General features: G+C 49.8%; 1 protein-coding gene across 6 annotated transcripts in view; it reads left to right on the forward strand.

The window, feature by feature from the left end:
* The window catches only part of LOC140392662 (pleckstrin homology domain-containing family G member 5-like), a 337,052-nt gene extending 333,328 nt beyond the window's left edge, over positions 1-3,724 (forward strand). For all 6 annotated transcript variants that reach the window (XM_072478154.1, XM_072478158.1, XM_072478155.1 and 3 more), the window contains one exon: positions 3,381-3,724. Coding sequence is in view for 2 of the 6 variants with exons in the window: in XM_072478158.1 (XP_072334259.1) it covers positions 3,381-3,410 (30 nt within the window). In the remaining 4 variants the exon portion in view is untranslated. The remainder of the gene's footprint in view (positions 1-3,380) is intronic.
* Positions 3,725-18,261: the final 14,537 nt, after the last annotated feature.

An 18,261-nucleotide genomic window follows, 5' to 3' on the forward strand; every position in this document is an offset into this window, starting at 1 on the left:
ACTCTTTGTAGCTATCAATACATCTAAGCCAGACCCAGTCACTTCCAATCTGTGCTAGATCAGTATAGTCAACGCCCCCTAGTCAGTAGGGACACAGTTGGCCTCAGTGCCCCAATCAGGAGAGTGTGATTGGCCTGTTGCACACTCCTAACTGAGGACAAAGACTGCTGCTGGAAAATGAACAATTAACATAAAGTGAGTTATGGCTGTGATGCCAACATAGTCAAACAGCTATTACGACCCCCTGGCCGAGTGAATGGTCAATGCCAGCCCACTTGACCTGGAGTCGCAACACAGTTGAAATGAATAAATATTTCTTAGAAAAACACTCAAAGTCTTTAGCCCATATCTGCCCATTAACTATCGTTTTTTAAATTTGAACACAATGACGTTTATTCATAACAATAACTATAATCAAATATGCAGCAAATACACCAGGTTACGCATTATCTAATTCCTAAACCCGTCCCCCCACCACTTAAACTTGTGGTGCCCCCGATATGCACACACACAAGACAGACAAAAACAAAGGGGAGAAGAGGGGGGTAAAATAATAATGAAAGTAAAAGGATAAGAGTATTTGTTTCAGATGGTTGTTTTTAGCACACAGTTCTTCAATGTAGGCTGTCAGTTCGAGATTCAGGTTTCCAGTCTATAATGGTTTTCACTGTAGATTCATTAAGGTCTCTATAGTTTCAGAAATACAGCTCTCCAGCTTTTCTGGAGAAAAGCAAGGGAAAAGAGCGACACGGTCCTTTCTTCTGAGTGTCCAGGTCTCCAACTGCTTCGCCAGGCTCTCTGAAAGCTTCCTGCTCAGTTAGCACCCAATCACCGCCTGTTACTGGGCAGAATGCAGCCTTTTGGCCAATTCAGTAGCCACCAACCAACCAATTGAACCGAGTCCCACCGATCTCTCGGGTGCCGAAAGGTCTGAGTTTTGCCGTCCGAAGTCTAGCACAGTGTTCTGTTTTGTAACTTTTGAGTTCCTCTCTTCCCCTGCTCGACTTAAAGGTACATGGCCATTAAGCATCTATGGATCAAAATGATAACAGCAAAAATAAAGAAAGGGGAAATAAGGGAATCAGCAGGAAGGGTCCTTACACAGCCAACACACACTGTCTGTGAATGCTCACACACAAGGTCTGCTGCAGTGTCAGAGGACAGAGAACAAAATAATGACAATTTTCTAACTTTGAAATGTCAGCATTTACTCAGTCCTCAGATTTGTTTTCATACATTCGTCCATGAAAGTAGCTTCACTGGCTAGATCAACAATTGTTGCCCATCCCTAATTGCCTTTAAGCAGATGGTGGTGAGCTACCTTCTTGAACTGCTGCACTCCATTTGGTGTAGGTACATCCACAGTTCTTTAGGAAGGGAGTTCCAGGATTTTGACCCAGTGACAGTCGGGGGGATGGCGATCTATTTCCAAGTCAGGATGGTGTATGATTTGGATTGGGATTTGAAGGTGGTGATGGTCCCATGCAGTCTCTGCACTTGCCCTAGGTGTCCTAGGTCCAATTCCTGTACCAGCTAAGGTTATTCAAGAAGGCCCCCATCTTCTCAACCTTTTCCCCTCACCTGAGGTGTGGTGATCCTCTGGTTAAGCCACCACCCGTCATCTCTCCCCCTCAAAGGGGAAAGCAGCTTATGGTCATCTGGGACTATGGCAACTTTACCTTTACCTTACCTTACCCAGGTGGCCGAGGTGACACATTTGAAAAGTGCTGTTGAAAGAGCGTTGGTGAGTTGTTGCAGTGCATCTTGTAGACGGTACACACTGCTGACACTGTGAACTGGTGATGGCGGGAATGAATGTTTAAGGTGGTTGATTGGGTACTGATTCTGAATGTTGCCTGGAGCTTCCAAACTGTTGTTGAATCCACACTCATCCAGGCAAGTGGAGAGAATTCCAGCACACTCCAGCCTTGGGCCTTGTAGCTGGTGGACAGGAAATCAGGAACTGAGTTACTCACCACAGAATGTTGGTCGTTAAATTTCTGCTGAATGGTATCCTCTCAGAGTTATGATGAATGAAATGAATAAAATGAAATGAAAATTGTTTATTGTCACAAGTAGGCTTCAAATGAAGTTACTGTGAAAAGCCCCGAGTCGCCACATTCCGGCGCCTGTTCGGGGACGCTGTTACGGGAATCGAACCCGCGCTGCTGGCCTGCCTTGGTCTGCTTTCAAAACCAGCGATTTAGCCCTGTGCTGTGATGATGGGGATTCAGTGATGGTAATGCCATTAAATGTCAAAGGGAGTTGGTTAGATTCTCTCTAATTGATGATGAGCATTGCCTGGCACTTGTGTAGCATGAATGTTCTTAACAAAGGCCAGAAGATGTCATGAGCAGAGAGTGTACACAGTATGGCCCGGTAAACCCAGCAGCGAACACAGCAAGAAGCAAATTACCCAACTGTCATTCCCCCGCCAACCGGTTCCCCATTTCCTCCCCCCAGGTTGCGTCTCCCCACCCCCCACAATCCCTGCTGCCTGCCCTCACCGAACCTGTGTTTTCCCTTCTCCCCATATTGAGTCTCTCTCTCCCTCCCTCAATGTAAGCCTCCCACAAACCTCAGCTGCTGCCAACCGCACCCCGCAGGTGTCGTTCTACACCCCAAGGTGTTACCGACACCTCACTCAGGTGTGATGTTCACCATATCCCCCGTAATGTACGTCCACTAATCCCTCCGATGCCTGCCTCTCATCACCTTGTGTCTGCCTCTTCCCCACCTGCCAACCCCACTGAAATCTCCCCTCTTTCCCCTGATATTTGGCTCCTCGTTTGACCCCTCTAGGTGTCTCGCTCCACAGCCTAATTGTTCCTCTTCCCTGACAGGTGCCTACTCTCTCCCCTGAGATGTCTTCCTCTCCTCCTCCACACCCCCCCCCTCCAGCTGATGTCCTTCCCAGATTTCACTTCCCCTTTCCCTAGATGCTTCGTGTCCCCACTCTTCACCCCTCCTCAGTTGACCCATTCTCAGGTGTCTCCCTCTGCCCAAAGATGGCATTCACCCTCCACCCTGCCTCAGATATCGTCATTCCGTCCCCCATTGCAATTTCCACCCGGCAGAGGGTATGCTTCCAATTGCACCCTCCTCGAAACCCTCCCCACACCCCATAACTCTCCCCACCCCTAAAGTGTCTTCCAACCCTGCCCCTCACACCTGAAAGCTTTTTGCTATTCGACATAAACCCCTTACCACAACAAAGGATGCTATTCAGCCCATTGGAACTGTGTTGCCTCACTGAAATGTGGATCTGATTAGCTGCTTTGCTGCTCTTTTCCCCTCACACTGCAATTTCTCCTTATTAGATGTATAATGCTGAGATGTTCTATTTTGTTCTGAACACTCCCTCTCTCCTTCATTAACAGGGAAGTGTAGCCCTCATTTACTGGGTATGAGCAGTGGCACCTGGAATTCAAATGGACGGACTGGCGTGGAACTTGAACTCTGACCTCCTGAGGTACCCGTCGCTGCAATCCATGAAGCATTCCTGCACATGCTCAGAATGGAACTGAGAATGATGTCTAAGCTCGTGGACCCATTATGGACTGAGCAATCAATGCGAAGAGGGAGGCAACAAGTGAACATGAACTTATATTATGGGAGTGACAAAAGCATGTGTCAGGCTGGTGACCTGTCCCAATGATTGCTCTTCCTGAGAATCAAAAACGCACTGTATTATTTAGATCTATAAAATCACCCATGATCAACAGGACCTGGGCTGTCCATTCTTTATCATAAGGCTAAGAAAAGGAACTAAAATGTTTGAATTGCATGTCCTTTGCCCTCCCCTCTCTCCCTTCCCCTCCTCACCCTTCCTCTTCCCACTTTCTGTGTTAATTAGTCTCAGCTCTCTCTTCTCCAGTCTCTTTCCCTTCTTCGCCCCACTCCCGTCTTTTTCCCTGTCTTTCCCTTCCCTCTTTTATTCTCTTTTGTTCCTTCCACTCCTCTGCTCTATTCTTCCCTATTCCCCATTCCCATCCCTCCCTCCCAAACAGTCACAGATTGGACAAGGACTGGCACTGACCAGCGGGTGGCTGTGTCGACTATGAGCTCATTTGTCTGTGCAATGAGCATTGGGTCGATTGAGACTGAAGGGTAAGTTTCCTGCTGGGATCCTCAATAGACTCAGCAGCAGATTGAGGCTGCAAAGGACATCCTGTCACAGGTACCGTGTCCAGGTTCCATTCTGTTTCTGGTCAGTTAGCTGGTCAAGTGGGCAGAAGGGTGGGTTGTGATTACAACCCTCAATGCCCCCTGTTAGGGAAGGGACAGATCAGGGGCCGGATTCTCCATTTTTGGGACTATGTCCCCACGCCGTCATAAAAACTGGCCTTTCAAGACAGAAAAACTGGCATGAAAGGGCCACATATTCATAGCTCTGCAGGGGACCAGCAGAGACCCGTTGGGAAGCTTGCAGCTTTTGCTGCAGATACAGGCCCCCGCACGTCCGGGTCAGAGGGCACGCATGCAAAGCCGGCAGACTCCAGCGGCTGCGCCGTGCTCCATGGTGGACTCAGAGCGCGGAGCTGGATCTCTCAAATAGTGCCTGAGGTGTTGGGTGCTCTGAGGTACAGACGAACCAACATGGTTGCGATTGGTACAACGCAGTTTTATTCCATAACAGTGCCCGCGATCGGCCGCGCGCCCGCCCAAAATTAGCCCGGTGTCATATAAGGCCCTCCCTGCCCTCCGATCAGCCCGCTCCCGACCATGAAGGCCGCGGACTGAATCCGCAGCCGCCGCGCTAGTATCCCAACCGGCAGGACCATGTTTGATCCACATCGTCGGGAATTTGGCCGGTCAGGGGCGGAGAATGGCAGGGCGGGACCCCAGCAATGGCGGGGTAGGCCTCGGGAGAGTTCTCCGCTTTTAGGGGCCCGATTCCATGCACGGAAATGGATTCTCCGCCCCGGCGGCGGCCGTGATTTCTGCATCGGAGTGCGGAGAATCCAGCCCTTTCATGGTCCTGGTCACCATACGATGGCAAAGTCTCTGTGAATTTTACACATGGTTAAAATCACTGCTTGAGCTCACACAAGAAATCCTCCCCTTGCAGATTTCAAACTCTGAATTACTACAAGAATATCCCCACCAACAGACCCCCACTTCTGAACTGAGCCCCTCCAAGAACGAAACCCGTTGGCTCCTGAACATGGTGAAAACAAAGAGATTTTCCCCTAATTTGAAGAGTTTAAATTTTTCCTCATCGGTCTACAACTACTGTTTTTTCCTTTAAACCAGCAATAATGTTTTTTTCCTTAATAATGTATAAATTTGCATATTTATTAAGTTTTTGTGTTTATTTTATAATGTTTCTGTATACCTGTTATTGAATTTGTTGGACCTGTTTCCATCATCATCCTCACCACCCTCACTGTCCTCTTTAAGTGTATAAATATGTGTATATATATATAGAGAGAGATAGAGAGAGTCACTCCTCTCCATTTGTATCTCTATGTCTCTCTCACTTTCCAACTCCCTCTGTTACTGTTCCTGTGTCACATTTCAATCTCTTTCTCTCCTTTTCTCTTCCCTTGCATCTCTCACTCTCTTTCTCCCTGTGTCTGTTTATATTTTAATTTCGCTCCATCGCCTTTCGCTTTTCTCACAATCACTCACGTTCTCAGTTTCTCGACTGGTCTTTGCAACTCTGTGCTTTTCCATTTCTCCCTGTGCCTGTGCGGTATCGTTTTTCCTCTCTTAGTCAGATGAGCTATCATTCTATCTCATCCATTACACGTTGTCACCCATCTGCCCCCATCTCACTCCTACTCTGTCAGTGGTTTTACCTCTCTCAGTCCAGCTACTGGCTCTCTCAATTCCTTGACCTCTAAACCAGCCTGCCTGCCGCTCTCTCTCTCTCTCTATGGTCATGATCTCCATAAGCATCTCTGCTTGTGGTTCTGCCTCTTCCTGTTTCCTCCCCTGCGCCCACTACCTGTTTCTTAATCATATTTGAATCTCAATAAGCAAATTGATTCGGTAAAGTGTTGTTCTGAGAAGTGTATGTGCACTGGATTCAAAACGGCTTCACCTAGACTCTGAGAATCAGTCCAGGGCTGAAGCTGGAACTCAGCACCATGAGGATTGAGTTTGGACCAGGGAGGCAAAGCTGGGCATGGATCTGGATTGGGGTGAGTTAATGAGGCTGAATATGGGAGCAGGAACTGGAGTAACGATTTCAAGTATAACTGGGAGTGAAAACCAGGAATAGAAACTGGAGTCAAAAGCAAAATACTGCGGATGATAGAAATCTGAAATAAAGACAAAACTGCTGGGAAACCTCAGCAGATCTGGCAGACTGTGTGCTGAGAGAAACCGAGTAATGTTTCGAGTCCGCACGACTTCTTCACAGTGCGTGAAGAAATCATTCAGACTCAAATTTCTCTCCGCAGATGCTGAATTTTTCCAGCATTTTCCATTTTTATTTCAGAAACTGGAGTCATTTCTTTACTTGTAAAGCTGGCAAAATAAGTTTCATCACTTGGTTTAACTTTTAGTCAATTCCATCTTTTTTTTACAAAGTGACACGTCTCCCATACCTTCTGGGTGGTGATTGGGCTTTTTCTGTTATTGTTGCCTCCACGACTATTTGCGACTTTTGCAATGATGGGCTTTCACATGGTTTACATAGCTGAGTGAACCATTTATAACCGCAGGAAGCTTTCTTGGAAAATCGGTCCCTTAAAGGTGTGGTCTCATTGTTCCTATTTTTCAACGGGAGGTTATGATCTAAGTATTTTAGTGCTGAGGTGGGGGTCAGGTTTTTTTTAAAAATAAATTTTGTGTACCCAAATCTTTTTTCCCAATTAAGGGGCAATTTAGCGTGGCCAATCCACCTACCCTGCACATCTTTTTGGGTTGTGCGGGGGGGGGTGAGACCCACGCAGATACGGGGAGAATGTTCAAACTCCACATGGATAGTGACCCAGGGCCGGGATCGAACCCAGGTCCTCCGTGGCGTGAGGCAACAGTGCTAACCACTGCGCCACCGTGCCACCTTGTGGGGATCAAGTTGATGCAGAGAACGCATGAGAGAGGATTGAATTCATATCTCCAGGCATATGCAAATATGCTACTTCAGAAAAGAGTTCTGTTCAGATCTGGCATGGTGTGAAAAGGGCCGGCATTGTCCTAAACATCAGAACTGTAATACTCCATAGAGCTGATACACTCCCTGAAATGGCAGCTGTAATATTTTGGACCCGAACAATGCGGTTCAGAAATCGGCGAGTTATTTTAAAATCAGAAAGCACAGACCTATTCTTTAAGGTGATTAAATGGGTGAAACCTCAGTGATTTGCTTTAGTGCTGATTCCAAGTTGCTTGATGCCAATCTGGAAACCACGTTACCTCTGCTGACACTGTGAAAGTGAATTAAAGTGAGACAATCATACTGACAGTAAACTGAACATGCATAGTTGGGTCATTGTGGTTCACTATTTCCAACCTGAATTGAATTAAGTTGGTTTAGTGAGCACAGTGACCCAGAATTGGGGCAGGGAGCAAGGCCCTCTGGGTTGTGTGGGGGGACAGACCCTTGTCTTGAGTCAGGTCTAAGGACAAGCATAACTCAGGCTAAGTGTGAGGATAGGACCCTGCCTCGGCCTATATGTGAGGAAAGAGTCTTGCCTCGAGCTTGGTGTGAGGACAGGCCCCTGCCTCAAGCTGGGTGTGAGGACAGGTCCCTGCCTCGAGCTGGGTGTGAGGAATGCCCCTGCCTCGAGCTGGGTATGAGGATAGGCCCCTGCCCAGGATGGGTGTGAGGTCAGGCCCCTGCCTCAGGCTGGGTGTGAGGACAGGCCCCTGCCTCAGGCTGGGTGTGAGGACAGGCCGCTACCTCAGGCTGGGCGTGAGGGCTGGCCATGCCGCGGACTTGGGTATGAGGATAGACCCCTGCCTCAGGCTATGTGTGAGCACTGGCCCTGCCTCGGATTGGGTGTGAGGACTTGTCTCGGGCTCGGTGTGAGGACAGGCCCCTGGCTCGGGCTAGGTGTGCGGACAGGCCCCTGACTCGGGCTAGGTGTGAGGACAGGACCCTGCCCTGCACTGGGTGGGAGAACATGCCCCTGGCTCGGGCTAGGAGCGAGGACAGGGCACCTGACTCGAGCTGGGTGTGGCCAGAGATATGCTATTAGCTGGGTGTGAGGACGAACTTGGTGTGGGGAGTGTTTCCTGCCTCGGGCTGGGTGTGAGGACTGGCCCCTGCCTTGATCTTTGTGTGAGGACTGGCCCACTGCCTTAGGCCGGGTGTGAGGAAGGCCCCTGCATCGAGCTGGGTGTGAGGAAGGCCTCAGCCTCTGGCTGGGTGTGAGGACAGGACCCTGCCTCACGCTGGGTGTGAGGACAGGTCCCTGCCTCGAGCTGGGTGTGAGGAATGCCCCTGCCTTGAGCTGGGTATGAGGATAGGCCCCTGCCCAGGATGGGTGTGAGGTCAGGCCCCTGCCTCAGGCTAGGTATGAGGTCAGGCCCCTGCCTCAGGCTGGGTGTGAGGACAGGCCGCTACCTCAGGCTGGGCGTGAGGGCTGGCCATGCCGCGGAGTTGGGTATGAGGACAGACCCCTGCCTCAGGCTATGTGTGAGCACTGGCCCTGCCTCGGATTGGGTGTGAGGACTTGGCCCGGCCTCGGGCTAGGTGTGCGGACAGGCCCCTGGCTCGGGCTAGGTGTGAGGACAGGACCCTGCCTTGGACTGGGTGGGAGAACATGCCCCTGGCTCGGGCTAGGAGTGAGGACAGGGCACCTGACTCGAGCTGGGTGTGGCCAGAGCTATGCTGTTAGCTGGGTGTGAGGACGAACTTGGTGTGGGGAGTGTTTCCTGCCTCGGGCTGGGTGTGAGGACTGGCCCCTGCCTTGATCTGGGTGTGAGGACTGGCCCTGCCTTAGGCCGGGTGCGAGGAAGGCCCCTGCATCGAGCTGGGTGTGAGGAAGGCCTCAGCCTCTGGCTGGGTGTGAGGACAGGACCCTGCCTCATGCTGGGTGTGAGGACAGGTCCTTGCCTCGAGCTGGGTGTGAGGAATGCCCCTGCCTCGAGCTGGGTATGAGGATAGGCCCCTGCCCAGGATGGGTGTGAGGTCAGGCCCCTGCCTCAGGCTAGGTGTGAGGACAGGCCCCTGCCTCGAGTTGAGTGTGAGGACAGGCACCTGCCTTGAACTGGGTGTGAGGATTGGCCATTGCCTCAGACGGAGTGTGAGGATCAGCACCCGCCTTGGACTTGGGTGTGAGAACAGAACCGGCCTTTTCTCGGACTGGGTGTGAGGACAGGCCCCCACCTCAGGCTGGGTGTGAAGACAGGATCTGCCTCGAGTTGGGTGTGAAGACAGGCCCCTGCCTCAGATTGATTGTGAGGATGGGCACCCACCTCGGGCATGGGTGTTAGAACGGGCCCGGCTTGTCTCGGACTGGGTGTGAGGACAGAGCCATGCCTCGGACATTGATGTGAGGACAGACACCTGCCTCGAGCATGGGTGTGAGGATAGGCCCGACCTTGCATCGGGCATAGGTGAGAAAACAGGCCTCTGCTTCAGACTTAGTTGAGGACAGGCCCCTGCCTCGGGCTGGGTGTGAGGTCAGGACCCTGCTCGAGTTGGATACGAGGTCCGCCCCTGCCTCGGGCTGGGTGTGAGGAGAGGCACAACTTTGCCTTGGTAATCGGTGTGAAGACAGGCTCCTGCCTCAGGCTGGGTGGAAGGACAGGCCCCCTGCCTCAAGCTGGGTGTAAGGACAGGCCCCTGCCTCAGGCCGGGTGTAAGGACAGGCCTCTGCCTCAGGCTGGGTGTAAGGACAGGCCCCTGCCTCAGGTTGGGTGTAAGGACAGGCCCCTGCCTCAGGCTGGGTGTAAGTACAGGCCCCTGCCTCAGGTTGGGTGTAAGGACAGGCACCTGCCTCAGGTTGGGTGTAAGGACAGGCCCCTGCCTCAGGCCGGGAGTAAGGTCAGGTCCCTGCCTCAGGCTGGGTGTAAGGACAGACCCCTGCCTCAGGCTGGGTGTAAGGACAGGCACCTGCCTCAGTCTGGGTGTAAGGACAGGCCCTGCCTCAGGCTGGGTGTAAGGGCAGGCCCCTGCCTCAGGCTGGGTGTAAGAACAGGCCCCTGCCTCAAGCTGGGTGTAAGAACAGGCCCCTGAGTCAGGCTGTGCGTATTGACAGGCCACTTGCCTCAGGCTGTGCGTAAGGACAGGTCCCTGCCTCAGGCTGGGTGTTAGGGCAGGCCCCTGCCTCAGGCCATGTGTTTGGGTACACAGAAACAGGAGGAGGCTATTTCCTGATCCTGTTCTGTCATTCCGTGAAATTTTGGTTGATTTGTAAGCTATTTGCCCCATTTCCTGTATTTTAATAAAAATGCATTAATTTCTGATTTAAAGTTAAATTGAGCCAGAATCAATTTCCGCTGGCTATACGTTTCCAATCTTCCACCACCCTTTATACAAGTGTTTTATAAATTCCTTCCTGAAAGTTCTGGCTCTAAATGCCCCTTTGTTCCAGATCCCAATCAGCAGAAATAATTTTCTGCCCAATATTCAATCAATTATATTTCCAAAACTTTGCTCAAATCACCCCTAACCTTTTGAATTTCAGGGAATTATAACCGTCATTTGTGCAATTTTGCCTTATAATTCTATCTTTCCAGGGTGGCATGGTGGCGCAGTGGTTAGCACCACTGCCTCACAGTGCCAAGGACCCAGATTCGATCTCCGCCCTGGGTCACTGTTCGTGTGGACTTTGTACATTCTCCCTGTGTCTGCATGGTCTCACCCCCACAACCCAAAGATGTGCAGGGTAGGTGAATTGGCTACGCAAATTGCCCCTTGTGGAAAATAAAATAATTGGGTACTCTAATTTTTTTTTAATTTCTATCCCTCCAGTTGTTATTATTCCAATAAATTTATGCAGTACTCCCTCTATCCTTCCTGAACTGTGGCAGCCAGAACTGCTCATACAGTTTCAGCTGTGGTCTAACCAGGGCTTTGTGAAACTGAGGGTGGGATCAACTAGTCGCATTGCGCCCAAAAAGCAGCACTGCTCAACATCACCAATAGATGCCGTGGTTCCCACTTCCGGAATCTACCCAGCTCGCCACACCTCGCGAACTGAATAGGATCACTTTCTGGCAAATCAATATATTAGAGGTAGTCTCGCTCTAATACGGGTTCCCGAGATCTAACCAAAGCGTGGTATCTAACTCCTTCCCCTTGGAGATCTTGGGTGAATGCTGTTCAGTGCTGGTCTCTGCAAACGAGGACCAGGCGGAACGGCAGTCATGGGGGTCTCTGGGCAGGGTGGCACCCTTGCACTTCTGGTTTCAACTGGGCACCCTGGCACTGCCAGGAATAGATGCCATCTGAGTGCCAGCCTGGCACTGCCAAGGTGTCCAGGTGGCACTGCTAGATGGCAGGGGCACTGCAAGGGTGCCAGGCTGGCATTTGCACGAGGTGATCGAACCGAGGTGTGCCCTACACAGATGGGGAGGGGGGAGGGGAACTGTTTATAGTGAGTTGAGGCTTGGGGGGTGTTCAGGGATCGTATCATGGGCCTGAGTGATTGGGACGCCATTTAAAAATGGTGTCCCGAATTCTCACTGCGCTGAGAGTTCTGCTGAGCGGAGCTCCTCAGTGAAGAAAATGGGACTAAGTGCTGCCTCATCGGGGTGTTCCCCGCTGAGGCCCCTGATCTACTGGGAAGCTCTGAGCACCGGGAAACACCCAGCTAATCTCGCGCTACAGGACTCTGACCCCATTCAGGTAGATCGCACTCTGAAGCATGACCTCTACGCCTTTGTATTCTAATCATCTAGATGTACAGACCAGAATTGCATTAACCTTTGTATTGATTTTCTGTATCTGTTCCTGACATTTTCATGATCTTTGTACCTGTACCTCCAATATTTATAGCTTTTCACCATTTAGAAAGTATTTGTTCTACTATTTTTAGGTGCAAGGTGGATATGGCCTCACATTTGTCTACACTGAAACCCATTTGCCACAATTTGCCCTTTTCTTTTGGGACGGTTGTGTGAGTGTAGACTTCTACCTATAGCCTGTGATTTATGAACTGTCTAATTTGTAATTGCTTTGTTTGCTGTTTTTAAATTTGAAACAAAAGGTATGGAAAGTATTTGTTTTTTTGGAAACTGAGAAAGCCCTGACTTAACAAACAGCAAGTTGTGAGGGGCAAACATGAATGGAACATCTTCAGATGACAAGATATGGAGGAAAGTTTCAGACCAATGATCTGATAGTTTTGCTTCATCTGCATATTTCCTCTGATCTCTGGGCTAGCTTCACTCATGAGGACTTTTTGGGCTCCTGGACATGATGCCCACACCTGCGGTTCCCATCCCAGGCATGACATATCTTCCTATCATTGCCCCATGTGACTCTACGCTTGGCAGATGGTCGTTTTCCTGGGCAGAGTGGGGGAGTACAACAGGAAGATGGAACACTTGGGCAGCAGCAAACTGAGACTGTGGGGAAAACAAACTGAAACAAGGAAGGGGGTGAGGACGCGTGTAGAATGGAGCCCAAGAACTCTCAATTGTTCAATAAAATGTTATACCTGAATGAAAATCACACCAAACAAGAAAGCACCACTGAGCCTGCAATCCCCTGCACACCCTACTCTCTCAAACTCCACCCACTGATTTAATATCCTAAACTCCCATTATCCAATAATCTGTGGCAGGAGTGTTGGAGCAATGAATGAATCCTGATGTTCCAGCGACCCATTGATACATGAACCATCCTGTTTACGCAAAGTATGGTCAGCAATTCATCCAACACTTCATCCTGGTCCTGATAGGATATTTGTGCTGTTTTAATGGTTTCTGAGTGCACAGGCTCATGAACCCTGCCCCCCACACTAAGATTACCTAGTTTACAGGAAATGTAAAACCCTGCTTTATAAATCTTGACCAACTTCTAACAAACAGGACATAACAGAGAAACTACCGCTCACAAGCAACTGAGGAGCTCGGGAGTGTATCCATCCCGGACAGGGACTGGCGTTAAGGCCCGAGTAATTCTGCATCCTTACTCAGTGATTCCACGCCTGTCATTCTCTCTTGAACTGAAATTTACACGTCAGTATTGAAGATTTCAAAATTATTCAGGGAATTGGTAAAACTGATCGAAGCTGAGGGTGAAATGTCAAAAGGAGAAATCAGTAAGAGGGGAGATGAAAATACGAAGGGGGATATAAGCAGGCAGTGTAAATGGGGTCAGGAGAAAATCGGATGTTCAAGACCTGGTCTGTCTCATATGAGGAGGCGACGTGTGGTGCAGGATTCAATCTTCCGAGGGTGTGTAGAAATTATTACTACTTTAGAGAGTCGCCTTTTTAAACAAATAGTCTGGTTGCGTAACGGTTAGTTTCCTCACATTCTGGAGCATCTCTGGGTCAGTATTTACATAACTGGTTCCTGCATGCACTGCATCTGAGGAGTAAACAGTTAACTGCATCACCATTGACAGAAACAGTCCTGTAAAATGTCTAAGTATAACCCTGCACTAACCCTGCAGCACAGTAGCATTGTGGATAGCACAATTGCTTCACAGCTCCAGGGTCCCAGGTTCGATTCCGGCTTGGGTCACTGTCTGTGCGGAGTCTGCACATCCTCCCCGTGTGTGCGTGGGTTTCCTCCGGGTGCTCCGGTTTCCTCCCACAGTCCAAAGATGTGCAGGTTAGGTGGATTGGCCATGATAAATTGCCCTTAGTGTCCAAAATTGCCCTTAGTGTTGGGTGGGGTTACTGGATTATGGGGATAGGGTGGAGGTGTTGACCTTGGGTAGGGTGCTCTTTCCAAGAGCCGGTGCAAACTCGATGGGCTGAATGGCCTCCTTCTGCACTGTAAATTCTATGATAATCTAATTCATCCTCCCCGACTGGCTTGGTTTTTCCTCTTTGAATTTGTACAAAATATTTACTAAAATTGGTGAGCGAAACTCGGCTGGTACAGCAAGGATTACATACAGAATAAAACTGTTCACTGTTCCATCAAATATTCTCGTTCGATACTAATAGAGCTTCCGCTACTGTCCTCATCAAACTTTTCCAAGGTAGGTACAGCACAGGTTGGATACAGAGTAAAGCTCCCTCTACATTGTCCCATCAAATAATTGCAAGAAAGGTACAGAACAGGTTGATACAGTGTAAAACACAGTCATCAGTGAATCTGATAGTTTTACTAGAATATCAACTGTTGTGCCAGGCACCATTTTGGTCTGAGCAGGTAGTTTATACTGATTGTCATTTCCATTTGTGAAGAAGTGTCATACTTTGGTGTAAGACTCTTCCATTTGCCAGACAGAGGACACTGATTGGGGCAGGAATCAATTCCAGGATCCTGAGGTCAGAGTTTGAGATTTTCTGCTGTTCGCCAAAGCTCCTTCAACAACACTGGCCAAGCCCATGACCAGCATCACCATTGATGGGTAAGGGTATCAGGCACGTGGCTACCTGCAGGTTACCATCCAAAATGCACTTCACCCTGACTTGGAAATATATTACCATTCCTTCATTGTTGCTGGGTTAAAACCTTGGAAAGCCCTCCCCAATAACTCTGTGGGTGTGCCTATACCACACCGATTGCAGCAGTACAGGAGATAACTCACTATCATCTTCTCCAGGGCAATCAGGAATGGAGGATACATGTTGGCCCTGCTGGCAAGTCCAATATTCTGTGAATTAGATAAAAATAAAAGACAAAGCCTAAAATAACTAATCTCTCTGAGAAATCTACGTAAATGACCTTGTCATCAGGATTTTGAGAGGTGTGTTCAGATTCAGGGTGATGTGGAGGGTTGAAGTAAAATTGGGTTCAGGGTTGGGGTGAGGATCAAGGTAAGCGTAAGGATCGAGTGAGAGCTGGAGGTCGGGGTGAAGATAGACTGGTGAAATTTCTGGGGTGCTGTGTTTGATAAATGGATGGTTAGGGGTGCCTATCTAATTTGATCAGCCTGCGGATTCCCATAATGTTCCCTCCCTGATTTTATAGCAGCTGATCATTGAGATAACTTTCCACTAACCAGCCTAATCTTCTTTCCTTATGGAAACTGCCCAATTGTGCTTGATGCAGATTGGGCATGGAACAAAGAGGCCAGCCAGTGCTGTTGATACTTCTATTGGCCTCAGTATCCTTGGAATGGCATATTCCTGCTCAAAATCAGCTGAAATGCCCATTCGGGTGAAGCGGGGTAATGCTTACTTTCTAAATTCATATAAAGGAGCTGGCACCAAAGAACTGGAGCCCTGAGTGAATCAGTGCCTGGGAGGGGGGGGGGGGGGGGGGGGGATTTGCCAAACTACAGCAGTGAGTCAGTGCACAACAGGAGATCTCACATGAACATCTCTGATTGTGTGTGTACGTGAGTGGAGATAAAAGGTCTTTGCGGCCCTGTGTCAGGACAGGAACCCACGCTGAAAAGTGTCATGACCTACTTTATCGAGAGTGTGTTAAGCAGCTGTTGGTAGTTGGGAGATGGCTCAGAGGGTTTGTTTCACCAAATTCACCTCCAATTTGCTCCCAGTCCAGCATGGCAGGACCACATGTTCTAGCTCATTAGGTAGTGGGGAGGGGATGGGGGATGGTTAAGAGTGAGGGATGGTTTCACTGGACAGGCTCCACCTGCCACATGGTTCCACAGGGGAGTCACCCTCCACTAACTTTCCCACATGACAACACAATTTGTGTGGGCCTTGGCAAATGTGACAGTTTATTTAGCACAGCCAGACACAATCCTGTTTTCATCCAGGATTCACAGTCACATATTTTCACACAGTGAAATCACTAGACCAGCAACAGAAAACCTGAATGTGGCCCTGTAATCCAACTCAACTTTTGCCCCAAATGACACTGGATGAGATCAACTAATTCAACACAGGCCGGAAATGGAGCCTGGGCCATTGCAGCTTTGTGAAGTCTTTACTGAAGACGATAATCAGCATCTAAAATTGAACCGTGGGTTCCCCGTTTACAGATCTCAGTCATCCCAAATTTTCAATGGGAACATAGAGGAGAAAATGTCTTTGGAATGTGGTGAATTCCGGGGCTGAGGAAAGTGAGCTCCTGGCCAGGATGTGGGGAAGAATTTAGTTCCTGGGTTGGGCAGAAGGACTGGGTTCCTGGGCTGGGATTGGGAAGGAATAGATTCCGTGGGGGAGAAGAGGGTGGGATGCAGTGTGGCCAGGAGCAGGTTCTTGGGCCAGATGTGGGGAAGAGTTGTGGAGACAGGTTCCTGGGGCAAGGGTGGTATTGGAATGGGAGCTTGGGGAAGTTCCTGGAGTCCCTCAAACCTTGAGGTCTATGCAGCAGACCCCACCCCGATCACATGGCAGATATTTCCACCTTGCACAACTATAACAACTGCATCCTCATCTCGACTGACTGCCCTCTGTTTTCCCTTCCCCCTTTCTGGCAGTTCTCTCATTAGGCTCAACATACCCCTCAAGTGTGCGTACGATAGCCTGCTTGTTCCATGTTGCATTATGCATGTTGGAAAAAACAACAGAAAAGGGAACCTTGGTTATTAAAGAAAAATATGACTCATAGTTTCAATTCCTTGGGCACAATTTCTGACATCTTGTTCAATTAATGTGGGAAGAATGAGGAATTATAATTTTAAAATAAATTTATAGAGTATCCAATTTTATTTTCCCAATTAAGGGCTAATTTAGCGTGGCCAATCCACCTAGCCTGCACATCTTTGGGTAGTGGGGGTGAGATCCACGCAGACACAGGGAGACTGTGCAAACTCCACACGGACAGTGACCCAGAGCCAGGATCGAATGTGGGACCTCGGCGCCGTGAGGCAGCAGTGCCATTGTGCCGCCCTAGGAATGAGGAATTATAAAGGGATATAAAATTGGCTGCAGGAATGGGAGTACATATATTACTCAGGTTAATTCACTGAATAATACAAGGTACTCCTAATGCCGCAATTTAACATCTCTTTTCCCACCAGCAGTGAACCCCACCCCCCGCCAAACTGTGTGGATTTCCCAGCAGCATGGGGTGGTTTTAATGGGAAATCCCGTTGACAAGCGACAGGAGTAGCAAATCCCGCCACCAGCAAATGATGCGCTGCCGGGTAACGCGTGGCTGGGGGATCAGAGAATCCTGCTCGGTACCTTCAGTAGTGCAGTGCTCGCTCGGTACTTCCTCCACAGACAATGGAGCACTCCCTCACTACTGCCCCCACAGACAATGGAGCACTCCCTCAGTGCTGCCTCCACAGACAATCGAGTACTCCCTCAGTGCTGCCTCCACAGACAATGGAGCGCTCCCTCACTACTGCCCCCACAGACAATGGAGCACTCCCTCAGTACTGCCCCCACAGACAATGGAGCACTCCCTCAGTGCTGCCTCCACAGACAATCGAGTGCTCCCTCAGTACTGCCTCCACAGACAATGGAGCGCTCCCTCACTACTGCCCCCACAGACAATGGAGCACTCCCTCAGTACTGCCTCCACAGACAATGGAGCACTCCCTCATTACTGCCTCCACAGACAATGGAGCGTTCCCTCACTACTGCACCCACAGACAATGGAGTGCTCCCTCAGTACTGCCTCCACAGACAATAGAGCGCTCCCTCATGACTGCCCCCACAGACAATGGAGTGTTCCCTCACTACTGCCTCCACAGACAGTGGAGCGTTCCGTCACTACTGCCTCCACAGATAATGGAGTGTTCCCTCACTACTGCCCCCACAGACAATGGAGTGTTCCCTCACTACTGCCTCCACAGACAATGGGGCATTCCCTCACTACTGCCTTCACAACCAATTAGAGCCCTCCCTCAGTACTGCCTCCACAGACAATGGAGCACTCCCTCACTACTGCCATCACAACCAATAGAGCGCTCCCTCACTACTGCCTCCACAGACAATGGAGCGCTCCCTCACTACTGCCTCCACAGACAATGGAGCGTTCCCTCAGTACTGCCTCCACAGACAATGGAGCACTCCCTCAGTACTGCCTTCACAACCAATAGAGCGCTCCCTCACTACTGCCTCCACAGACAATGGAGCGTTCCCTTGGTACTGCCTCCACAGGCAATGGAGAGCTCCCTCAGTACTGCCTCCACAGACAATGGAGCGTTCCCTTGGTACTGCCTCCACAGGCAATGGAGCGTTCCCTCAGTACTGCCTCCACAGACAATAGAACGCTCCCTCACTACTGCCTCCACAACAATGGAGCACTCACTCAGTACTGCCTCCACAGACAATGGAGTACTCCCTCCGTACTGCCTCCACA

This window comes from Scyliorhinus torazame, chromosome 16 (genome assembly GCF_047496885.1).
Source record: "Scyliorhinus torazame isolate Kashiwa2021f chromosome 16, sScyTor2.1, whole genome shotgun sequence".
Taxonomy (NCBI): domain Eukaryota; kingdom Metazoa; phylum Chordata; class Chondrichthyes; order Carcharhiniformes; family Scyliorhinidae; genus Scyliorhinus; species Scyliorhinus torazame.